Genomic DNA, 22,096 nt, shown 5'->3' on the forward strand with positions numbered 1-22,096 from the left:
CTGAGCTGCTTTAGGCCTTTTTCCTCATTTGTCTTCTATGAAATATTTATTGCCTTTCCATGGGAGAGGTTTCAGCAGCTGCTTTTAAGTACAGCCAAGAACCTACAGTGATGTGCTTTGTAAGTTTGAAGCTGCGGCTTTATAGCTCACATACGTGCGTCACAGCAGATAATCTTCCTATGCCTTTTCTGGTTTAGCGTTTCTGAAAAAATCCCAGACACTGCCCCATCCTGTTGTTTAATGCTGCTGCAGGGAGGGATTCGATTTATTTACCCAGGTACTTCTCTAACCACAACATTTTTCTTCCTTCTTGTAGCTCTTTATGTGGTCCTGTGCTACATTTCGGTCATGCAGTGGAGAACTGGTGGGGTTTGGGAATCTGAGGGGAATGATCTTCCCTCTTGCAGCCTTTTGTTCTCAGGACTCTTCGTGTATTTTACATGCAAAAGCTAACAAGTCAGGGATTTGTGGGTTTTCATCTTTTTTTTTTTTTATTTTATTTTTATTTTTAAGTAGCTTTTCTGCAGTGGCTTCTGGTGACCTGGTTTCAAGGGCATTAAACAGGCTTTATTTTGGCATTCTCTTACCCTTCAGAAATTTGACTGGTGCCAAACATATGTACCTTTGTGTGTGCTTGTGTTTGTGGAGCTAATAATTCATCTGTGTTCCCCACACATTCTTGCTTACATGAATTAATGTGCTTTTATGTATGAAGGATCGGCTGGAAGTGTATGAACTGAAGGTGATATATAATATGTCAAATGACACTATAGGCTGGCTGGCTTGATGTAAAAGGGCTGAGTTGTACTGACATTGCTTACGGTCCCTGAGATCTATTGCTGCATATATGGTACATTTCTGCCAGGCTGTTCGTGCAGAGTAACTGGGAAGAAAAGTTCCCATAAGGCCCCAAGGGATCGTTTTTGCAGAGAGCATGTGTTTACATAACAGAGAGAAATGTGGCCAGTGATGGAGGACTGACAAAAATGGGAAAATCCAGTGAAAATGGGTGCTGAAAGTTTGTGTTAGGGTTGGATGGGTGTGGGGTACCGAGGGAGGAAGAAGTTGTCAGAGCATATAAGTGAGTTTGTGGGGAGAAGGCAACTGAATGCAGAATTAAAGGGAGTTGCTGGTTAGGTGTAGGGGGAGAAGTAAGTTGTAAGGGAGGAAAGACTGCGTGTGGAAGAAGGCCCTGGGGAGAGGCTGATGGTGTTGCAGGCAAGAGTGGACAGGATGAAAAAATAGTATATGTAGGGCTGGGAGATTTGTTAGGAAAAAGGGAATGATAGATGTAGGAAGCTTTAGGGAATCAGGAGAGGTTGGAATAGGGATAGGCATTCATTTCCTTGAAGCTTCAAAGTCCAAGGACAAATTTAGTGAAGAGTGCAGAAATTGCATATAGCAAGGTGGTTCTTGTGCCATAAATAAGTAACAGGCAATGAGGTGCTGCTCCCAGCTTGCCGATTGCCTCCTGCAGGTGTCCTGGGAAGTTCCTGGGTGGGTATAGCCTTTCCTTACTGCATTGGTACTGTTCACATTGCAGCTTTTTTGAATTTGCTGTATTGTTATTGAACAAGGTTGTTATTGAACAAAGCTGTTTTAGGAAATCTAAATTTTTTTAAATGGATAGGAATGAGAAACCATTGCTATATGGTCTGTGGCTCATGACCCGTGGCTCCTCCTCTGTCACAAAACCATCACATAATTTGATTTTGGGAATATTTCTAACTGGGAACAAATGAGGAGACACAGATTCTATGACTTCTACAAGAGATTGCAGTGCATGGCCTGACCGAGAGATTCCTTGCCCTACTGAGGAGAGTGCACTGTGTAGTCTGGTATTAAAACTTGATATTATTCTCATTTCCAGGAATTTTCATACCTGTCTTAACTGTCTGTCATGATTTAATAAACTTCTGTAGGTGGAGGTACTAGGGTCCCATTTCCGTCTCGTTTAACCAAGAGAGACAGTTATCTGGGCCTCTGAGTGAGCTTTCTGATCATGAAGTTCATGTAAATGATAGAGAGATACTTTTTGTTTTACTCTGAAGTTTGTTATGGAGCTTGATCTTTTCAGTACTTGACTGTCGCCGCTTCCATCTTTCTTAGGAAGCTTATTAGGCAAAGAGGGGAGTGGTTACTGGGATCTTTATGTTATAAAAAGCTGTGAAGTGATTAATATTTGACTGCTGAGTTGGAAATGAATGCATGATTAGTTTGGAAGGCTATTGCTTCTTTGCTAGAAGGCAGTGTTAGATAACATGTCAACATCTGTTACCTTTGACAAAAGGAGTTCATGATCATGATATCTTTTTGCATGTATTAGGTTTTTTTAGTACTTACTACTAGATTGTTTGGGAATGTGACTTGCTTTTTTGCATTTACGGTAAACGTGATACAATTTCATCTTAGTAGGTTGCTGGCATTGTTACATTTCTTTGAGTTATTATGAAAACATTTATCTATTAGGAGTCCCTGCTGAGTGTCATGGACTTAGGGGGAAGAATACTAATGAACAGTTACGCCCAGCAATAACTGATAATTTTAAGTGTTTTTCAAGACATTTCTACTATGGTTTGAATCTTTATTTTTCTAGATCTGACAAATGTCTTTTAAATTTGAAGCAGGAAAATGAAATCACTAATCCCCAGATCTCAGTGATACAATATTAAGATGCTAAAATTCTAAACAATACTGGGTTGTCTGTGAATTTTCTTTTTCTCTTCCCTCCCTTTTCCCCCCATGAAAGGGGGAGGGGAATCTTGAAGGAAAAAGTCTTTGTCTTTATATATTTAGCAGGCAATAAGGCTTGTAAATTGCTTATCACTGCTTGAGTATGCAAGTGCTGAAAGGCATTTTGTTATATATTCCATAACTAGCACTACTAGTTTGGGTTTCTGTCAGACTCGCAGGCTTAGTTCTCCAAAGTGCTGAGTGTCACTGGTGAGTTGATTAGCATGGATTTTATATACTTAAAACTTTGCTGTTTTTTGACTTTTGGTTTGTTTGTTTTTTGGTTGTTGTTTGGGTTTTTTTTGATTTTTTGTTTTACTTTTTACATATATGGCTATTATATATTAAAAATATTTGTCAAGTGTGTCAGAGAAGTATAAGGGAGCTGGTGAAGGGGTTCAAGAATAATCTTATGAGAGGTGGCTGTGGGAACTGGGGTTGTTCAGTCTGGAGAAAAGGAGGCTGATGGGAGATCTTATAACTGTCTACAACTACCTGAAAGGAGGTTGTAGCAAGGTGGGTGTTGGTCTCTTCTCCAAGTAACAAACAGTAGGATGAAAGGGAACGCAGCAGGGGATATTCATATTAGACATCAGAAAAAAATTCTCCACTGAAAGGGTTCTCTGGCATAGGCTGTTGGGGGAAGTGGTTGAGTCACCATCCCTGGATGTATTTTAAAGATGAGTTGATGGTGCTCAGGGATCTGATTTAGTAGTGAATGGGTGTGGTTGGACTTGTTCTCAACGATCTTTTTCAAACAAATGACTCTCTGATGTTCTAGACAGACAAGAAGCTATGCATAACGTAATTCAAATTATGGAGCAATGCATCGTGTTAAATTATGGTGGGGAAAAAAAAGAAAGGCTTTATTCTTTCTGCCAGAAGACTCGAGGGAGGGGACGCGGTGTTCAGCACCGGAGCCCTGGACAGCGGCGTTTGAAGGACCAGGGTCTTCTGAGTTCTTAGCGTGGGATGCAAAGCGAAGCAGAAGCGCTGCTGTTCTTGGGGCTGTGCGTACTCCAGTGCCACAGTCAGGGTCCAGTGTAGGCCAGATTCTAGCCTTTTATGTAATATTGTATTTTGTGGGCTATTAGCTGGCGTGCTTTATAATAATTAAAATAATTTGCTCTTATGGCCAAAATAAAATCTAAGCTTAAATGACAATACTGACCGAATGTGCTTTATGTTCTGAGGAATTATTACCAAAAATATGTATTCTGAGCAATAAAATAATTTTAGCACCCCAAACACAGAAATCAGTTTCTAGTTATTTAATGTCAATAACTTAAAACAGATGGAGAGAACCTGTCTCTGTATATAATATTTCTGTGGATGCATACAATAGTTTGCAGTGTACAAATTCAGTTTGTAGAATACTGAACTGTGTGATTTTTAGTGAAATGGGTTCTGCCGAACTGCATCATTAGAGTAAAGAGAGTGTTACTGCATTTTAAAAACATTTTGTCTGTGTACTTCTTAACATTCTGTGTGCCACTGTGAAGGCAAGAATTCACAGAAAGAAGCTGAAATGTAGTTGTTGAAACATGTAGCTGAAATCTTGTGTTCTTATTTCAGTTGTGGTTTGGCTGGTTTTTTTTTTTGCCCTCCCCCCCCGCCCCGAGCTAAATGAAAATAATGACCATGATCATTTTTTTCCTTTTTGTTTCTAGGGGTTGATACAAAATTGAAATTCACTCTCGAACCCTCTCTAGGTCAAAATGGTTTTCAGCAGGTAATTTGATTAATTTTTCTCTTGAGTTTATGAAGGACTGTGTTCTCTTCAATCCAGGTACTTGCCTCAGTTCAAAAGTGCATCTGTCATTATATTGTCAGCATATTGTTTGCAATTTCATTAAGAGCTGTTCTATTAATATTTGGAAAATGCAATAGGCTTTCATTGTTTACTCAGATATCTCGTAAGTCTTTGTGTCCTAGAATATTCTATTTTTGTTATATCATTAAGTAATTAATTATATTTTTCCCTTTGAATGGATTAAGAAGTAAAACTCTGAAATGTGTACAGTAAAATTAAATGAATTTGCATGTCTACAGTGTTGTAAATGTTGCATTAAACTAATGGTTAATTTTATACATTCTTGGATGCTTTTGCTTTTAGTGGCATGATGCGCTCAAAGCAGTGGCTAGATTGCCGACAGGCATACCGAAAGAATGGCGGAGAAAGGTAGGTGAGCCTGTACGCTTTGTGGGACATATTGCCTGTGGGTTTATCAGGACAGGTGAATGACATCAATATTATCAGTGGGTTTTTAACAAATATTTGGAAGTTTTAAGCTTAAGTTGTACTGGGGATTTTTTCTACTTTACATTCTTCAGTGATAACCTCACAGGGCAGCTGGAGAGACTGAGAGGACAGTTCACGATGGTGTTTTCAATAGTCTGGCTCTTTCTGCTTAAGGCTTAGGTAACCTATTCTGCTGCAGATGTTATCACTTCATTCTGTCAGTCTCAAGGAATTACACTGGTGAAGCTGCCCCTGCAGCTGAAGGTCAGCTGAAGGGAGAGCAAATCCCCAGTGTAGGCTGTCATACCTATGAAGGTGAAGTTGATAGATGGTAGTGCTGACAAGAAAGCTCATAGGAACATTTGATGGGAGAAAGGCAGATTGGCTAAATTAGGGGAGTTCACAGTCAGAAGTGATGTGGAGTGTGGAGTGTGCTGTTAGTGTGAAATTGTGCTGACTTAGTGTTGTAAGAAAGGGTCCAGCGGGAGTTTGCTAAACTAGCTTTATTGCTGTCTTCAACAGCATTTGAGGTTCCCTAGCCTGAAAAAAAAAGGCATGTCTATTCATTTTTCCTTTAAAACTGAGTCACAAGATCTCGGCTTTAAAAATGTGATTTTAATAAAAAGAATAATTTTAAACTTTATAAAATATTTGTAGTTCCATGTATTTTTCATGCATCAGATTTATTTCTTATTCTATTTTCTTTTTGCTGTCTTTCAAAACTGAACTGTTCCCCTTTACAAAGCAAGGAGTGAAGAAATGGAAGACTTAGAGTGACATCATTTTCCTCACACCACTATGATTTTGTTATTAATCTACAGCTCTGGTGATCAGAGTTCACCTGTCCCTTTATCTTCTTCGTGGCCCCATGCTGGACTATATTCTGTAGCTCTGTATCTGTCTCGTACTGAGGAGCCCAGCATTAGACCCAGCATTCCAGGTGCATCTTGCCAGGGCTGAGCAGAAGGGAAGGATCACCTCCTTCAGTCTGCTGGCAGTGCTCTGTCTGATGCAGCCCAGAAGGCTGTTTGCCTTCTTTCCCACAAGGACACATTGCTGTCTCGTGGTCAACTTGGTGTCCAACAGGACCCCCAGCTCCTTCTTTGCCAAGCTGCTTACCAGCTGGATGGTCCCCAGCATATATTGGCGGCTGGGGCTGTTCCTCCTCAGATGCAGGACTCTTTGATGAACTCCATGAGGTTCTTGTCAGCCCATTTCTCCAGCCTGTCAAGGTGTCCTTGGGCTTATCAGCAACTCCTCCCAGTTTTGTGTCATCAGGAGACTTGCTGAGGATATGCTCTGCTGCATCATCCAACTTGGTTCTCTGTCTTTTCCTTCTCATTCTGCCCATCTCTGTGTTTGCTCGCACATGAACATATGATGCTAACTAAAGAAGATGCATTAAGAGGAGGGGTGTGGTATTTTCACAGCCATTCCCTGGTTTTCCAATGATTTTAGGATTGATACCAAAACAAAGGAAGCAATTTGTGTTGGCAGCATGCTGATTGCCTCCCTTGCTGGCAGCAGAAGGAGCAGGCTGACGTCTGCATTATTGCTGTGGCATGTGACATTTGTTTTCTGGGGCTGGCAGAGACAAAGAACCTGGTCAAACGACATCAGCAGGATGTCAGCAGTGCCAGAGGCTGCTGGGAGGCAGAACAGTGGCATTCCTTTGCATGGGTGGCTTTGCTAAAGTGTGGGAGGGGACCTTTAAATGCAGAAAATGTGAAATTCTGGGGACTATCTATAAATTCCTTCATCATGAAGCTATCTAAGTGTGTTAATCTGTGGGAAGTGTCTGAATTGCTTTTCTCATTTGAGTGAGTTAACAGCTGATATAAAACTCGACCAATTTGCTTTCATGATTTCTTTTGGTTTCCTGAAGAGGAAGCCAAGTCATTGCATGATCTGTCGTGTGTCTTTGAGGGTTTGGGGACTTTTCAAATGTTCAATAAAAGTCCAGCCTTTGTCTTAGGTACCAGAACAGATTTATGCATATGTAATTATTAAGCTTTAAAAATAGTCAATATGTTTGTTTCCAGAATTCCCTGTAGCCCCAACAGTCCAGGAAGCTCTCCTATCATAGAATCATTAGATTGGAAAAGACCTTTGAGATTGACTTCAACCGTACCTGTCCACTACTAGATCATATCCCGAAGCATCTCATCTAACCGACTTTTAAACACCTCCAGGGGTGGTGACTCAACCACCTCCCTGGGCAGCCTCTCCCAGTGCTTGATAACTCTTTCAGCAAAGAAATTTTTCCTAATGTCCAATCTAAACTCTTGTAGGACTTACTCCGATCCAAGTCATACTTAGAGGTTAATCCCAAACAGTTTATGCTAGATGCTGTTTCTTCTGCAAAGTTGGTCAAAAGAGACTCCTGGTAAAGAGAAGCACCACTAGATTTCTTTTGTAGCATTTCCAGAAGATGGATCCATGCTTGAGTTTGAAGAAAGCCTGGGCCAGTGTTACTTTTTTATATAACTCCTTGCATGTTACGAGGTTAGAAGGGCTGAACTGACAAGGAGTTAGTCTTTGCAGGAGAATGTGTTTCCATCTTGGAGGGCCTCTGTGTGTTCAGTTTCTGACAATGGACTTGCATCTTTGTAAGCAGTTCAGGGATCTGGACAGTTAATGCTAACTGTTTCCTTCATTTCTGTTTTAAGGAACAAGTTATTACTTCAATTGTGCAAAAATTGTTTTAGACATAGTCCTTTTCTGCATATTTCAAGTCTAACAGCAGATCACATAGGGGTGAAGCGGATGAGGTCCATCTAATGATATGTATCAAAACTATTCATATTTTACCTGAGAAATAATTCATTTTGTTGACTTGCTTTGTGTATTTCTAGGTTTGGCTGACCCTAGCAGATCAATACTTACACAGTATAGCTATTGACTGGGATAAAACCATGCGTTTCACATTCAATGAAAGAAGTAATCCTGATGATGACTCTATGGGTATCCAGATAGTAAAGGTAGCCAGTTAATTTGTTTATTTCATTTTTTAATTGAAAAATTGATTGTGTTTTTAATAAAATTACATCTTAATTTTGGTGGGCCAAAAGGCATTATTTCTTCAGCTTCTTTGGTCCTTCTGCACTGGTCTGGTTAGTGTTAGCTGAGGAAAAAAATTGCTATTACTGATTATTTTTGCTCAATTTCTATGTTTTTTGTTTTAAAATAATTAATGAAGTTTAACTGAGACAAAGAAACATAAGTGGTTTCTTTCCTCTTCTCTACAAATAAACACGAATGTTCACTGGAATTAAAAAGTATTTATGAGAGACTGTTTTCTGTAGTCACTTTAATTAGAGTATGTGGAACAAAATACTCTGTGTTCTTGATCATTACAGTTGTCATCTGTACTTGGTAATTGAAGCTTATAGATATTACTTATGAAATATTAAACATTGTAGTACAAGTTTTGCCTGTCACTTATAAATCACTTAAATCTCAAAGACACTGTTTCTGGTTTTTTTATCTTTTGAAAACTTAGTTGCCTCATAGTTCCTCTACACCTCAATAGAAACAGTTGCTTTTTTTTGTTCAATTAAGCAGCTGTTATGTCTTTCCTCTTTGAAACGTAGATATCTGTTATCTTCTGTGACAACTTCATATGAATATCTTCTAAGTAACTTGTTTATTTCAGTAACTTAAAGGTTTACAGATTGAAAAAGAAACATTGTCATTAGCTTTGGGAGAATATATTGGGAGGGTGGAGGTGGAAGGAAAACTGGGACAGGCAGAGAACTAAAGGTAGAAGGAAAATGCACATAATCTCTATCTGTTCTTGTCTCCTTTTTTTTTTCTGTAAAGGACCTTCACCGAACTGGTTGCAGCTCTTACTGTGGCCAGGAGGCAGAGCAAGATCGAGTGGTGTTAAAACGCGTATTGCTGGCTTATGCCAGGTGGAATAAATCTGTTGGCTATTGTCAAGGATTTAACATACTAGCTGCACTTATTTTGGAAGTAATGGAAGGCAATGAAGGGGATGCCCTGAAAGTGAGTAAAATATTTGTTTTCAGTTAGTGAACTTCATAATAAACCAGTGACTGAATTTTGTAGACAGCCTAGAAGAGCAGGACTCTTAGGAGTCAAGCAATTTATATCTTCTGATTGTTTGTTATCCTGCCTGAAATAAAATTAACTGTTTGAATGTCACTGTTAATTTGGTTTTTTTTTTTTTTCAAACTGAAGCTCATGAGGACTTGGCCATAATAAAAATAAATGGGAAAACTGCTACTTGCTTTAGAATATCTTATTCCACAATCCCAAATCTGCTTCCAAACACCATAGGTAGCTCAAACCTTCAGATTCCATTATCGGCCTCTTGTGTGGCAGCAGCCTGCGAGGCAGTTAATAAAGCTGCAGTATCTTAAAGCAAATTCTAGGAAAACTCAAATATTTAAAATAAAAGTAAATCACTTTGAAACTACTTTTATGGGGCTACATTAGTCATACAGTGTTTTAATTTTTTTTAGACCTTTTCTATTCTTATTAAGATAAAGCTTCATGAAATTTATAGTGTGCCAGAAAATGGAAATACTATAGGAAGTGGTCTAAGGTTTGCCAAGATCATGTGCGAATTTCCTTAAGTAATCTTGCTCATATGTGTGAGTTGGGATCAAATCAGTAAAAGATGACTGTAACTCTTGCGATGCTGAGCTGTTTGTTTTGCCTTAGACAATGGTAAATATTTAAGTTCACTCAGAGCTTCTAAGAATATAAAGGTTGTGGTAGTAGAGTTCAGTTAGCTGATATTTAATACTTCATGCTAGAGAGTTGTCTGTAATAGAAAGAAAATACCATAATATACCTACTTTATATCAGTGAGTAAAATTTCTTACAATAATTCTTGCTAAAAATTTCCTTATTATTTTTAACTATAATTTGTCACATTTTATTATGATCTTACGCTGTCCAGAAGCTCCTAAAACACATTGTGGTAATATAGAAAATATGATTGCCCAAGGCTTATGAAGTCCAAATTGATTATAAGAACTGTGCATCCTCATATTATTGGATTGTCTTTTACTGTGAGCAATGTCAGGCTCCTTGTGCTAAGGAGGCGATGGAAGGGAGCCAGACTGCCCTGGGGGGGTAAAGCACTAAGGGCTATTAGCAGCAAAATGGATCTTACCTGGCAAAAATAGGAATGGAAGATAAAGTGATATCTTTTCCAAGCTTAGTGCGTGGGTTTTGCAGCACTGGAATTTCCCCAGAAGAGAGAGGGAAGAGGGAAGCTGGAGAAAAATGGAGTGGGGGGGGGAAAGGAACTAGGGGTTAGTGTATGGCTGTTTTGCTTTTGTAGTCGTTGTGCCATCTAAAGCAAGTGATGAGTGACTTCAGAACAGCTGCAGAGGCTGTTGCTTGTAAAGCTGCCCTCAGGTTTGGAGCCATTGGGAGACTATGTTCAGACTATTGCAGTGTCTAGGAGTTAAGAGAATGAAGGGATTCTCGGGGCTCACCAGCCAGGTCCCCTTTTTGGGAAGGATGTTGTAAGCAAAAGCTCTGTGTCTGGGAATTGTCTCCCAGGGGCTGGGAAACAGCTGGTGCTACTGACATCCATGAGGCTTTAACAGCACAGAACCCAACAGTAGCTCAGTGAAAGCCCAACCACGGATGCTTGAGTCTTCACCAGTTAAGGGAAGCATGTTTTAAGTTAAATTCCTGAAGACTGCCTCAAAGTTAGGCACTTGCAATTATGGAAGCAAGAAAATCAGAGCTTGCTTGAGTAGAAGCTGTCAGAGTAGGCGTAGAATAGTACTGAAACTTAAACCACATTTTTTTCTGCACCTTATTGTGGGGAATTACAAAGTCAAGTCATAGGAAGAAATATCTAGAGACGCATCACGAAGAAATTAACTGCTGCAAGCTGGTAAATACATGAACCTACTTTTTTAAAAATCATTCTCAAAACAATTCACATGAGAGTGAAATAGAATGGACTTCAGCCTTGCAAAAAATTTCTATTTTTTCGTGTGCTGTCACATACCAGATTTCTGAAGTAATACCACTCGGTGGGAAGGGAGCAAAAGCCTTTCTAAAATGGTTTCTTTAATGTGTGGATTCATGGCTTATGGCATAAGAGATTAGTGAAAACACAAATAGCGCAGTTGTGTGTTAATGTTGAGATATTGCATTATTCTTCCATTGGTGGAAATGTATCTGAACAGAATAAAGCATGGTTTTAAAAGACAGTGAGGTGTCCCAGTATTCAGCAAAGGTTTGGGAATGCATATGACAAAATGAGACTATGGTTTCCTTATGTAACAAAACATGTGCACCATGTTTTGATCATTTTTTGATCCTTTCAGTCCTTAACAAAAAAAAATCCCCACTATCAAAAATATGCAAAAGCTGTTGATTTGCTTTGACTATTGATCTACATGCTTTAAACCATGGAACAGAAGGATGCTACTGATAATACGTCAACTTCTGTGTATTTCTTTTCTGCATTTTTTCATTCTCAAAAAATTTGACAGTATCCAGTTAATACATTACCACCCATGCAGTTGAGCTATCTCACTTGAAACAGATGTCTGTTTAAAATGTCTCACGTTGCTTCATTTAGCACCTTTAAAGTGACAAGATGAAGTGCAGCACATGGTAACGCGTCACAGTAAAATGTGTGGAGAATGCTTTTTAAAGAACAGTATCATTTTGGCGAGGGAAAAAATATGATCTGGAAGATCAGTCTTCTAGTTGTGGCATTTAGCAATCAAAGAAGGGACAGTGGAACTTTCCAACAGTGTGGAGAATACCATAAACATGTACAGCACTAGAAGTGCTAAAAGTTGCTTTTGGTTTGAATAATGCTTCCAATTTGGGCAGAGCTTACTGTGACGCTGACTCCAGTCATTAATAGTTCATAAATTCTGAACAGCTTCAAAAGGCCTTTGCACCTTGATTACTTGTGTGGATATCTAGAGTACCTGTGGATGCTTGAAATTATGTTTTTTTCCCTATATAAATGAAGGTACCAGAGGCTTGTGTTGCCACTGGCTCCAAGCCATTCTTTAGCGAATGGAGAACTTTAAAATTCTATGGTGTTTTTTTCTATTATGCCTAGAAAATAACTGTCCATAAGTCCTGCATGATTATATTTAATTTTCCCCACAGATCATGATTTACCTAATTGATAAGGTGCTTCCTGATAGCTATTTTGTGAATAATCTCCGTGCGCTCTCAGTGGATATGGCTGTTTTCCGAGATCTTTTAAGAATGAAACTACCTGAACTGTCCCAGCACTTAGACACCCTGCAAAGAGCTGCTAACAGAGAAAGTGGAGGTAGGTTCAACAGAAAATGCTATTAAATTCTTTTTTGTTATATTTTCATCTGAGCAGTGGTCTAAAAATACAGTCTTTTAAGTATTTACATGAGTGTATTGCTCAGAATGTATGTTTTAGTGCTTTAAGGTTGAAAGATGATGGTTTCTTGAACATAAATAGGTGGTGCTCTTGGGGGAAGAATCAAGGGAAATGATTTGGTCCCACCGCTAACTGCAAACAGAGTCATGTTGGCAAGGATATAAAATGTGTGGAGTGACATCACTGTCACACACACCTTAGTACAAGGTCTACCTTGAAATGGTTGTTTCTTGCCTTAGATCAAGATACCTGTCCTACCACTGCTCTTTGTAGTTTCTAGCTTCTGTACTATTCTGGGAAGAGTTACAACATGAGAACAAATGGTGGCTGGGTAGTATTTGTTCACCTGGATGCTTAGCAATACACAGATGCAAAACTCAGAAATCTATCTTGGGTTGCTGCCTGAAAAAGGGCTTTGCACTGTGGTTTTTTTTTTTTTTTTCTTGTAATTTGTTCCCTCTGGACTTTTTCTTTCTTTTAAACAACATACAGCTCTTTTATTTGGGAGTGTTTTGAGGAGAGTGGGTGTTATGGTGTTTTTCTTTTTTTTCAGTCTGGAAGCAAAGTGAACCCTGAGTTTATCTTAGAAAAGGTCTGATAGTGTGTTCCATGTAAATAGACTGTGCCTAAAACGTATCAAAACAAAAAAAAGGCTATCAAGGAAGTATTTGCTGTTTGAAAGCATTTTCACAGGCTCAGTGCATCAGTTGATACTAGGATGCACAAAGTGTTCAGTGAGCATAACAAGTAAAACAAAACTTCAGAGTTTCAGGCTGAAATGCCGTATCTTGTTTGAAATTTGACAAGCCAAAAGGAAAACTGACCGTTGCAGTTCTGCTAAGCTGGCAGTACATGAGGATTTTAAAACAATAGATAAGACTTTATGGAGACAGTCACCTTAACTTTCATGTAGATAAAGACTTATGCCATTAGTTTCTGAAGCAATGCAGCGTTTTGCTTTTTGGGTTTATTTGGGGGGGCAGTTTACTTTGGTTTGTTTGTTGTTTTGTTTTGGTTTTTTAATATACAAAAACTTTTAGCTCTTATCTTTGGGGAAAAACAATATGATATAAGGAAAAAAAAAGTATGGTGGTATTTTCCAAGGTTTGCAGTCCAAAACCAATGCTGCTGCTTAGAGCTTTTTGCAGTGCAGCAGAATGGAAGTATGAAATTTTTCCAGTGTTCTATTTCTCAGCTTATGGACAGCTGCAGGCTAAGTAAGTTTTGAGCAATAATGGAGGTACTAGAATTTCTGGTGGATTTCAGTGTGCAGTTTATACTCTGTGTAAAAAAATAGTAAACTACGATTACTTAAAGCATTTTTATTTTTTTTTTATTTCAGGAGGCTATGAACCCCCGCTTACAAATGTCTTCACAATGCAGTGGTTTCTGACCCTCTTTGCCACTTGTCTGCCTAACCATACAGTTCTGAAGATCTGGGATTCAGTTTTCTTCGAAGGTTCTGAAATTATCCTGAGAGTAGCTTTGGCTATTTGGGCAAAGTTAGGAGAGTAAGTGGTCATTTTCATCTGATTTTTATTTTCAGTATGAGCGATGTATGTAACGTACAGTGTTCTGAAGAGAATGTTCTTAATTCTAAACAAGATGCAGTCTTTCAGGAGAATTATTTTGCTTTGAGATAGCTGCACAAAGTGCCTCTCTGGCTTCCCCAAAACCACATTCTCTTGAAATTGTGTCAGAACAGGTATGATAATTGACCCTTGCTGCAGGAAATGGCTCCATTTGTTGGCATTGTATGTGTGTAATGTCTTCATGCTATGCTAAAAAAGTTGGTTGGACTTGCCAGAACATGAACTTCTGAGGGAGCTGGTAAATAATCTGTGGAAAGATAAGAAGAGCGACCTGAGAGTGGTTAGCTAATTTAGTTGGGTACCTGAGGCTGAGGATGTCAATTTCCTTATTTTTACTTCAGGAAACTAAGGATTTGAGCCCATTGGTAGACCCCAGAGAAGAATTCAGTGTTACCAAGAGAATGATTTAGTGTTACATGGTTATTTTAAGGTCTGCAAACAAATTTTCCTGAAATTCTCTGCTTTTAAAGCACATTCTTTGTATTGTAGTCCTTTATGGCCTTGGATACTCACCATGTAGGACAAACCACAAGAGGTGGTTAGTTCTTCTAAATGCCTCTGTTGTCATAGCAAATATTTGCATTCCAAAGAGTGTACAGTGCTCCTAGAGAAATGAGTATTGTCACTGAACTAAGTGGAAGATATGAACTCTGATGGGTTGAGCAGATGTTAGTTCAGCTGGAAACTTTTTTCATCTGACATCAGCAGCTGCATCAATTTTTTCTTGTGATGGCTATCAACACTCACCTTCCTTTTACCTGAGACTGAACCACTGGGATTTATGTTCAGCTCTGTCTTGGAGGTTTCATTTCTTTTTACTTTCTGAATAAATTTGCAGTGCAGGCCAGAAGCATTGTGAGAGACTTTGCTTAGTAGATTTAATTTTTAATCTGAGGAATAATGATTAGAATAATAATTTCCTAAGAGCTTTATTTATTCAGTTAATGAATGAAAATTGCGTGAATAATTTAAATTGGGATTAGGCTATATGTAGTCCCACTGTGCTTTAATACTTTGTACCGTACCTTTAGATAAAGGTCCTTTAGCAATGGGTTTCTGTGGACTTAAAAGCTGTGATTAAAAACGTGTCAACTCATAACATGATAAAAAAGGAAGTCACTGCTTTGAAGATTCTACTGTAAAACTTAAAGAAAAAATGAAACGTATTTTATGAAAACTCAAGAAAGAGAATAAAGAATTCTATAAGAATATGTCCAAAAGAATAAGCTGATAACAATGCACATATTGTAATGCTTATTTGGGGGGAATGAGAGGAGGTTTGGCAGATCTGGGGGCAATTAATAGAAAGGGACACTGGTGTGATAACTAGAGACCTAGAAGACAATGAGTCACTAAAACTGAGCAAGAACTGAAATTCAGTAAACTTGTGATTAATGACATCAGATGAGACAAGGAAGTAAAATACCAGGCACTGTGTTTTTGCTGGGAGAGAATTGTGATTTTTGTTCTTCTCCCTTTGCTAGAAATAGAATAGGGGGCATTTAAAGAAATGGGAACTGAAACAGTGATGGTCTCATGATCTTCTTACTTCTCAAGACTTTCTAGATATGAAAATGGGGTGAGAAGTGCTTTTCCTAAAATGTAAGACTGAAAGAATGGGGAGGTAAAAATAGGTGCAGTAGAGGAAGCAGTATGTAGAGGTCATGAGGGACTGAAGGTATTGGGGAAGGTCCCAATCACCACCAAAACAAAAAACAAACCAAACAGAACGAATCTGCACCTCAGATTTAGAAACAGCGTTCACAAATATGCAGGATATGAGTGAATTTTCCTTCATTCTGCATTATGTGAGCTGTTTTGAATACATTGACATATCCAAGTACACCTGTACTTTATTTACTCCACTGGAATGATTTCTGGACTGCAAATATATTCCTGTCTGAAAAAAAAAGACAGTTCAACCAGTGAATTCAGCCATTTGGTGTATAGTAAAGAATGGGCTAAGAGACAGTCAAGAGGTCTTGATGCTCCATTTTCGGGCTGGTGGGAGAGCTGCTTGTGCTTATATGGGGCAGGATTTATTGATACTTGTGTTGTAGAAGTGAAAGGGGCAGAGGGAATAAACTGTATGGGTATGCATGAATCCTTTATCATTAGCAGTCAGGACAATGAGCAGTGATTAGTCCTGATTAGATCCTTTTATTACATCAGCATTTCCAATGTGCCATGCACAATTTTGTTATTCGAAAGAGTTGAAGTGACTAATGGAAGTGCATATTTTATGGTTCAGGTTTGGTTTGGAGATATGTAATTATATGCAGAAGTAAAATAAAAAAAACCAACATGTATTTTTGATGTAGGCAAATAGAATGTTGTGAAACAGCAGATGAGTTTTACAGTACCATGGGCAAGCTGACTCAGGAGATGCTGGAAGACAATCTGATTGACAGCAATGAACTCATGCAGGTGAGTAATTGTGATATAATTATTGTTTGTGTTGTGTGTGCATCCTTCAGGTGCTGATTTCTAACAAATTACATTTTTGTTCAGATACTGCAGAAGCCTAAACTCTCCCAAGAAGGAGAGTTTAAGATTAAATGAGTTGAGCTAGCGTGTCGATGAAACAAGTAGATGACCTGCAGTAAAAGCTAAAATCTTATCTTATGCACTAAGTATAGAGAACCACTAGGCTCCATTTGATTGTAAATTGGTTGTATGTTGACAGCTGAAAATTTTTGTGATATAACGTCCAACTGGATTTATGCAAGTGAGATGCAGAATCTTTCAGTAGTCATAATTTTTAGGGTGTTCTTTTGTTTTATTTTTTTTTTTTTGCCAGTTATTTATTACATTGTGTCCTTTTCCTTGTGCAGATGCTGTGAGAGACAAGAGTTTATCAAGTGAGAAGGGGAAAAAATATCCTTCATGATTTAACAAAAAAAAAGCCATGAACAGTTGTTAGTGAACTAGAAATAAAAACATTTGTAGATAATTACAGTTCCTGGATTCTTGGAGGAACAAAGATCCGCATTGTTCTGGGAAAGGGAAGGGCCTTCAGTATTACAGACATAATTGTATTGATTTGCACTCAGGGTTTTTTTTCTGGTATCTTTGAGGTGTTGTCTACTTAGATGTTTTATAAAGATTTCATGCTACAATTCTGGAACGTTACTTTCAGTGAGTTTGAGTATGGTCATTAAATGGGTGCAAACACAGAGCAAATAATACCTTTGAAATATTTTACCTGATTTAGGGGAAGGAAAACATTGTCAGTCTCAGTCTGTGAATTTGCATGTGTTTATTACAGTAGTTAACAGTTGACTTCTGTTACCTATTATTAGAAGGAAAACTTATTGACTGGGATAATATGCTTCCATTGTCTGCTGAAGTGTTGCTCTGAAGTAAAGGATTACTTTCAGACTTTTGGCTTTTGTTATTGCCGTTTTTTAATACGGGAGCTCTGGGAATGAGAGGGGTGAGGACTGTGGCTTTGTTTGCTTCAAAAGTAGATATGCAGCTGGTCAGAGGTACTGAATACTTATTTTAAAAGTGTTAAGGATGAGGCATTTCACCTAGGATGCATGAGGAGAGTGGCCCAAGTTGATGCCTTCTTGTGTTCATTGGGTTTTGGTTCCTGTCTCAAGTGCAATTAAATATCAATATATGGCATTTGTGACAAAGAATAGTCTTGGGAAGGCTGAAATGGTTGGGAAGGCTGACCCGGTGTGGATTTCTTTATTTGATGTTGTGTGTAATAGAAGATAAGGTATAGGTAACTTACTGATTGGAGGAATGATCCTTTTGGGTTTTTTTGACTGTTGCAATTACAAGTGTATTAAATTAGCAGTCTTTTTGTGCTTCAGCAAAAAATAAATGCTTGGTGCAAAGTATATGTGTATTCATAGTGTACACTTGTATTTTGTGACACTGACAGGAGCGTTAGGGTAGAATAGCATTGCCTTTGGTGTGGGCAATATGGCAGGTTTAAGTTTTCTGCATAGGGATGCAGTGTTTCTGTTTTATTTGTGTCCTTTCAGTTGTAGAAACCACACAATAGTTTAGATAGCGTCCTTCAAATTAGAAGCAGGCTCTGGCAGTGTTTCTGTCTCCATCCAAAGTGTTCTAGGCTCTCTTTATGGTAAGTGGAGAGAATTATGCACTACAAGTGTTTACCATCAGGGAATGTGAATGCCACTATGTTCCCATTTGCTGCATTTGGAGAACTCCTCTGTGTGGGAAAAGAAAATAAAGAAATATGAGCTAGTGCATTAATGAAAGGATCCACACTGCTTGAACACACTGGTTTTTAAATTGTTTTAGGCTTTTTCAGAGGCATCATCGAGAGATGAATGTGTAGACTGCTTTGTTTAAAAACAGAAAAATAAAAATTTCCCCCCTAATCAAAATCAAAACAATGGATTTACATCTAATACTTTTTACAAGTTGGCTCAAGGATTAGTATTCTGCTGCAGGCGAAGATTAGTATCCTATGCTGCTTTCCCTATGCATTCCAGTAAGCGTTGCTGGTGGCAATCATCTCTTTTATTTAGATTTGCATGACATTTACATTTGCATCTAAACTAGCTCTCTGGGCTCTCTTAAGCCAGCAAACAGGAACAGGCACTTCTTTGCCACTAGAAAACAAATTGTGCTCTAAAAGGCCTGTTCCCATTGGGAGTTAGAGGAGGGAGGTGTGATGATCCTTCAGGGGAAAGCGTTGAGTGAGCAGATGTCTAAAGTAGATCAGAGGACTCTTGTCCTCCTTCTCTCCACCAGCACGTATAGCTGGTGCAAGTTTATAATTAAAGTTGCCTCCTTCCCTCCCATGCAGACAATACATATACTTAGGATTGAAGGCTTAAAGCTTTTGCAGATTTGGCCTTTGCATGGCAAGGGTTTTTACAATGTAGTGCTGAGGGGAACGTGGAGGGTTTGGGGAAGAAAGCAAACAAGCCTATAGCTTCCTCCTCTTTCATATTGAACAGTATAGGTTCAAAAAGGGAAGAGCCATAGGTATCAGGTGCTACACCAGATACGTATTCAGGTCTAGAAATTAAATGGATACAGTATGCAGTATTGTAATTTTATTGGCATTCTAGTAAACTTTGGCTCTAACACGGAGACAGAAGGTTGTATACCAGGTGTCTGCAGATTTTCCAAACAGCATGTGCTAGATTGAGTACACGCTTTCATGCCTTCTCAGAAAGCAAGCATTTTTAATAGGCAGTTAAACTAATTCAGTTTGCACTCCTAGAAACTTTCCAGTGTAAAGGAAGTGAGGAGCAAACAGGAAAAGGAGAGGGACCCCTGTGTGTTTACTGTGGTAAAGGGGAACAGGGATTAATCTCTCTGTAGCACCTTAGCATTTTACACTGTCTCCCATAGACAGTTTCCCTGATCTGATGGTATTCACTATTAACTTTCTGCTTGAGTAGCACTTTGTTTTCTTTTGGGTTTGTTTATTATTTTTTTATTTTGCTTCCCTAGTGAAAGTGAAAAGAGAGAAGAGCCTTAAACCGGTGTGGGGCAGCTCTTGACAGAAATGTTTGAGCGATCTGCAAAGACAAAATTGCTTGGCCTCTTACGGAAGCCACAGCCCTTCTGCATGGTATTCTGCTGAGGATGTGGATGGCTTTGCATTTTTAGGCTAAGGGAAAGGATTGACAAATGCTATTGATTTAATGTGAGAAGAGAGGTTTTTTTCCTTGGCTTCTTCTCTTGTTCCCAGAATCTGTCCATTACAACCATATATAAGATAATAAGTTGGACTACATCGTGCTTCTTATGTGTAGGCTATTTCTGACTGGCAAAGTGTCGTGAGAATTAATCAAGTGGCACCCAGGGCTGTTGTACAAACTAGGAACGACATTCTTTGATGCTGAAGCATTGCTGTGAGGACACCACAGGTGTTGATCGACAATACTTTTTTAATGTGCAGTGGATCTTGCACCAGCATTTGTTGATCTCTTAGCCAGATGGCAAGTAACGGTCCAGGTATAATCTGGTAACAAGTAATTAAATTAAAAATGTGTATGCTAAATTAAAGAAACCACACAGGATCTGGAAGAGACACAGACTGGAGACAGGCAAAAGCTAAAAGCATAATCTAAAACAGTAGGTGCAAGGAGCAAATGGAGGACTCAGGGTCGACTGTTTCACTTAAAGGGTAACTGGCATATGGAACAAGTTACCCAAAAAGGCTGTAGACATAAAGAGTAGAAATAAATTCCAGACACACCTTCTTCTCTGTGAAGGGGGAGAGTTGAGGCATATGGGGGAAAAAAAACCAAAGCAGGAAAGTGTGGTGGAGATCAAACAAGCAGGCAGACGCGTTAGGCCAGAGGTAGGTCTTTCTCCAGATCATGAAGTTCCTTTGTCTGGTAGACTGCAGGGATATCACTTGTTCAGGCCCTAGAGAATATTTGTTTTTCACAGCAGCATTGTAGTTTCGTGGAGTGGCAACGCCTCGTTTCATGCTCTGGATTTTTGTATGCATTCTCCTTGCCTTAGAGTCTGTGCATGGCTTGAACTGTAAAAGCATTTTTGCTTAGAAGCCTGTTGGGCTGCACTGTTGCCCCGTGCCTGATCCAGGCAGGAGTGTCCTTCCTGCTCCCCATTGCTTACATCATTGCCGTAGGTGAAACATTTTTTTTTTTCTCTTCTTCCATCAGGAAAGGTCTAGTACTGAATTCATGTTTGTGTTTTTCCCTAGTGTATTTAGCACACACAAGGCATGGTTCAAGAATGGATTATATAGAAATTGTTCCTTTCATCTTAATTGAGGCCATTTGCCTTCAGACGAAACTATTACTTACTAGTGCAAGAATAAAAGAAAATATAAGTGAAGATTTCTTGTCATAGCTGATGAGAAATTTTTATGTTGCTGTCTTTCAGAAGACATTTAATTTTCAAGATGGGGAAAAGCTATGATTTTTCAGGGAAACAGTGAAAAATGATATTTCAGCTATTTTTTTCTTTTTACTTCTTTTTACTTCATTGAGACTCCCAATGAATTGTGTGTCAGTTATCTGAAAGTCCTGAATAGTTGTCAGTGTACAAAAGCAGGAGAAAAAAGACAACTAAAACAGGTACGAACAAATCATCAGTGATATTGCAACAAATATGATGTGTCTTTATGCTGAGTCAGCTGGTGACACACATTCTGTTATTACAAAATTCCTTAAAGCAAAGATAATGCTGAAAGCAAATTCATTTGCAACTATTTATCTTCTTTAACTGTGAGTACTGAAGTAAATAAAACATTATTTTTTATGGCCTTGTTTTAGGTTCTAGGGATTACATTTTAGAGTTGCAGAGGGGTTTCTTTGTTCACCATGGAACAAATTTCTTTAAAAACAACCATCACCCACCAAAAAAACCCCACCAAACAACATCAAACCCAAAAACTGAGAGGAGAAAGGTTAGCTGTGTAATGCTGGGTTCTTCTTTTGTTAACTGTTGTGATGATTTCCTTTGCACTAGCTCTTGGGGCTGCTCGGGTGAAGTAATGGGTCTGTTAAGAGTCCATCTGCTCCTTCCTATCTACACTCGCATCAATACCTTATTGAATACTTGAGCAAAAATATAGGTCTTCTGGAAGATCCCCAAAACCTCAATGATGCGTTCATGTAGCTGGAATCATAGTTGGAGGAGGAGGATTTCCAGTGTGCTGGCAAGGAGAGGTTTGACAATGATTATTGAATAAATACAAGAGTTGAAACAGACACTACATCTCATGTTATATATTCCTTTTTTTTTTTTCTTTTCTTTGAACCATGTATCTTTCTAGTGCATCTGTCTTTATTTGTCTTAGAGGAAATACTGACTGATTCATAAAACTAGACAGTTTCTATTTTCTTACAGCATATGAAAACATACAGCCTTTAATCCTATAAGGCTGTGAAGGTCTCTTCATGGAGGAATCTTTTGTGGGGCTGTCAGTTAAAGTGACAATTTTAAAAGCTGCATTTTTTTCCCCCCCTAGACTGTTTATACCATGGCTCAATTTCCCTTCCCCCAACTGGCAGAATTAAGGGAGAAATACACATACAACATTACTCCTTTCCCCGCGGCAGTAAAATCAACTTCATTTTCAGGGTAAGTTTGAAATGCACTGCTTATGGCATATAGCCTTATTGTTTACCCTGCACAGACAGTGAAAATGCAGGTGGCGTCCTCCCTTGTATGTTC

The 22,096-nt window shown here is 38.7% G+C and overlaps 1 protein-coding gene across 5 annotated transcripts in view; it reads left to right on the forward strand.

Moving 5' to 3' along the window:
* The window catches only part of TBC1D30 (TBC1 domain family member 30), a 55,635-nt gene that overhangs the window by 28,034 nt on the left and 5,505 nt on the right, over positions 1-22,096 (forward strand). For 4 of the 5 annotated variants that reach the window (XM_054081998.1, XM_009563526.2, XM_054082017.1 and 1 more), the window contains 8 exons: positions 4,404-4,465; positions 4,850-4,915; positions 7,831-7,956; positions 8,798-8,983; positions 12,104-12,272; positions 13,696-13,864; positions 16,267-16,372; positions 21,891-22,003. In XM_054081998.1, the coding sequence (XP_053937973.1) occupies positions 4,404-4,465; positions 4,850-4,915; positions 7,831-7,956; positions 8,798-8,983; positions 12,104-12,272; positions 13,696-13,864; positions 16,267-16,372; positions 21,891-22,003 (997 nt within the window). Of the gene's footprint in view, positions 1-203; positions 278-4,403; positions 4,466-4,849; positions 4,916-7,830; positions 7,957-8,797; positions 8,984-12,103; positions 12,273-13,695; positions 13,865-16,266; positions 16,373-21,890; positions 22,004-22,096 lie in introns of those variants that run through there. The other variant, XM_054082032.1, reaches the window with a different exon arrangement.

The sequence above is a fragment of the Cuculus canorus genome, chromosome 1 (assembly GCF_017976375.1).
Source record: "Cuculus canorus isolate bCucCan1 chromosome 1, bCucCan1.pri, whole genome shotgun sequence".
Lineage (NCBI taxonomy): Eukaryota > Metazoa > Chordata > Aves > Cuculiformes > Cuculidae > Cuculus > Cuculus canorus.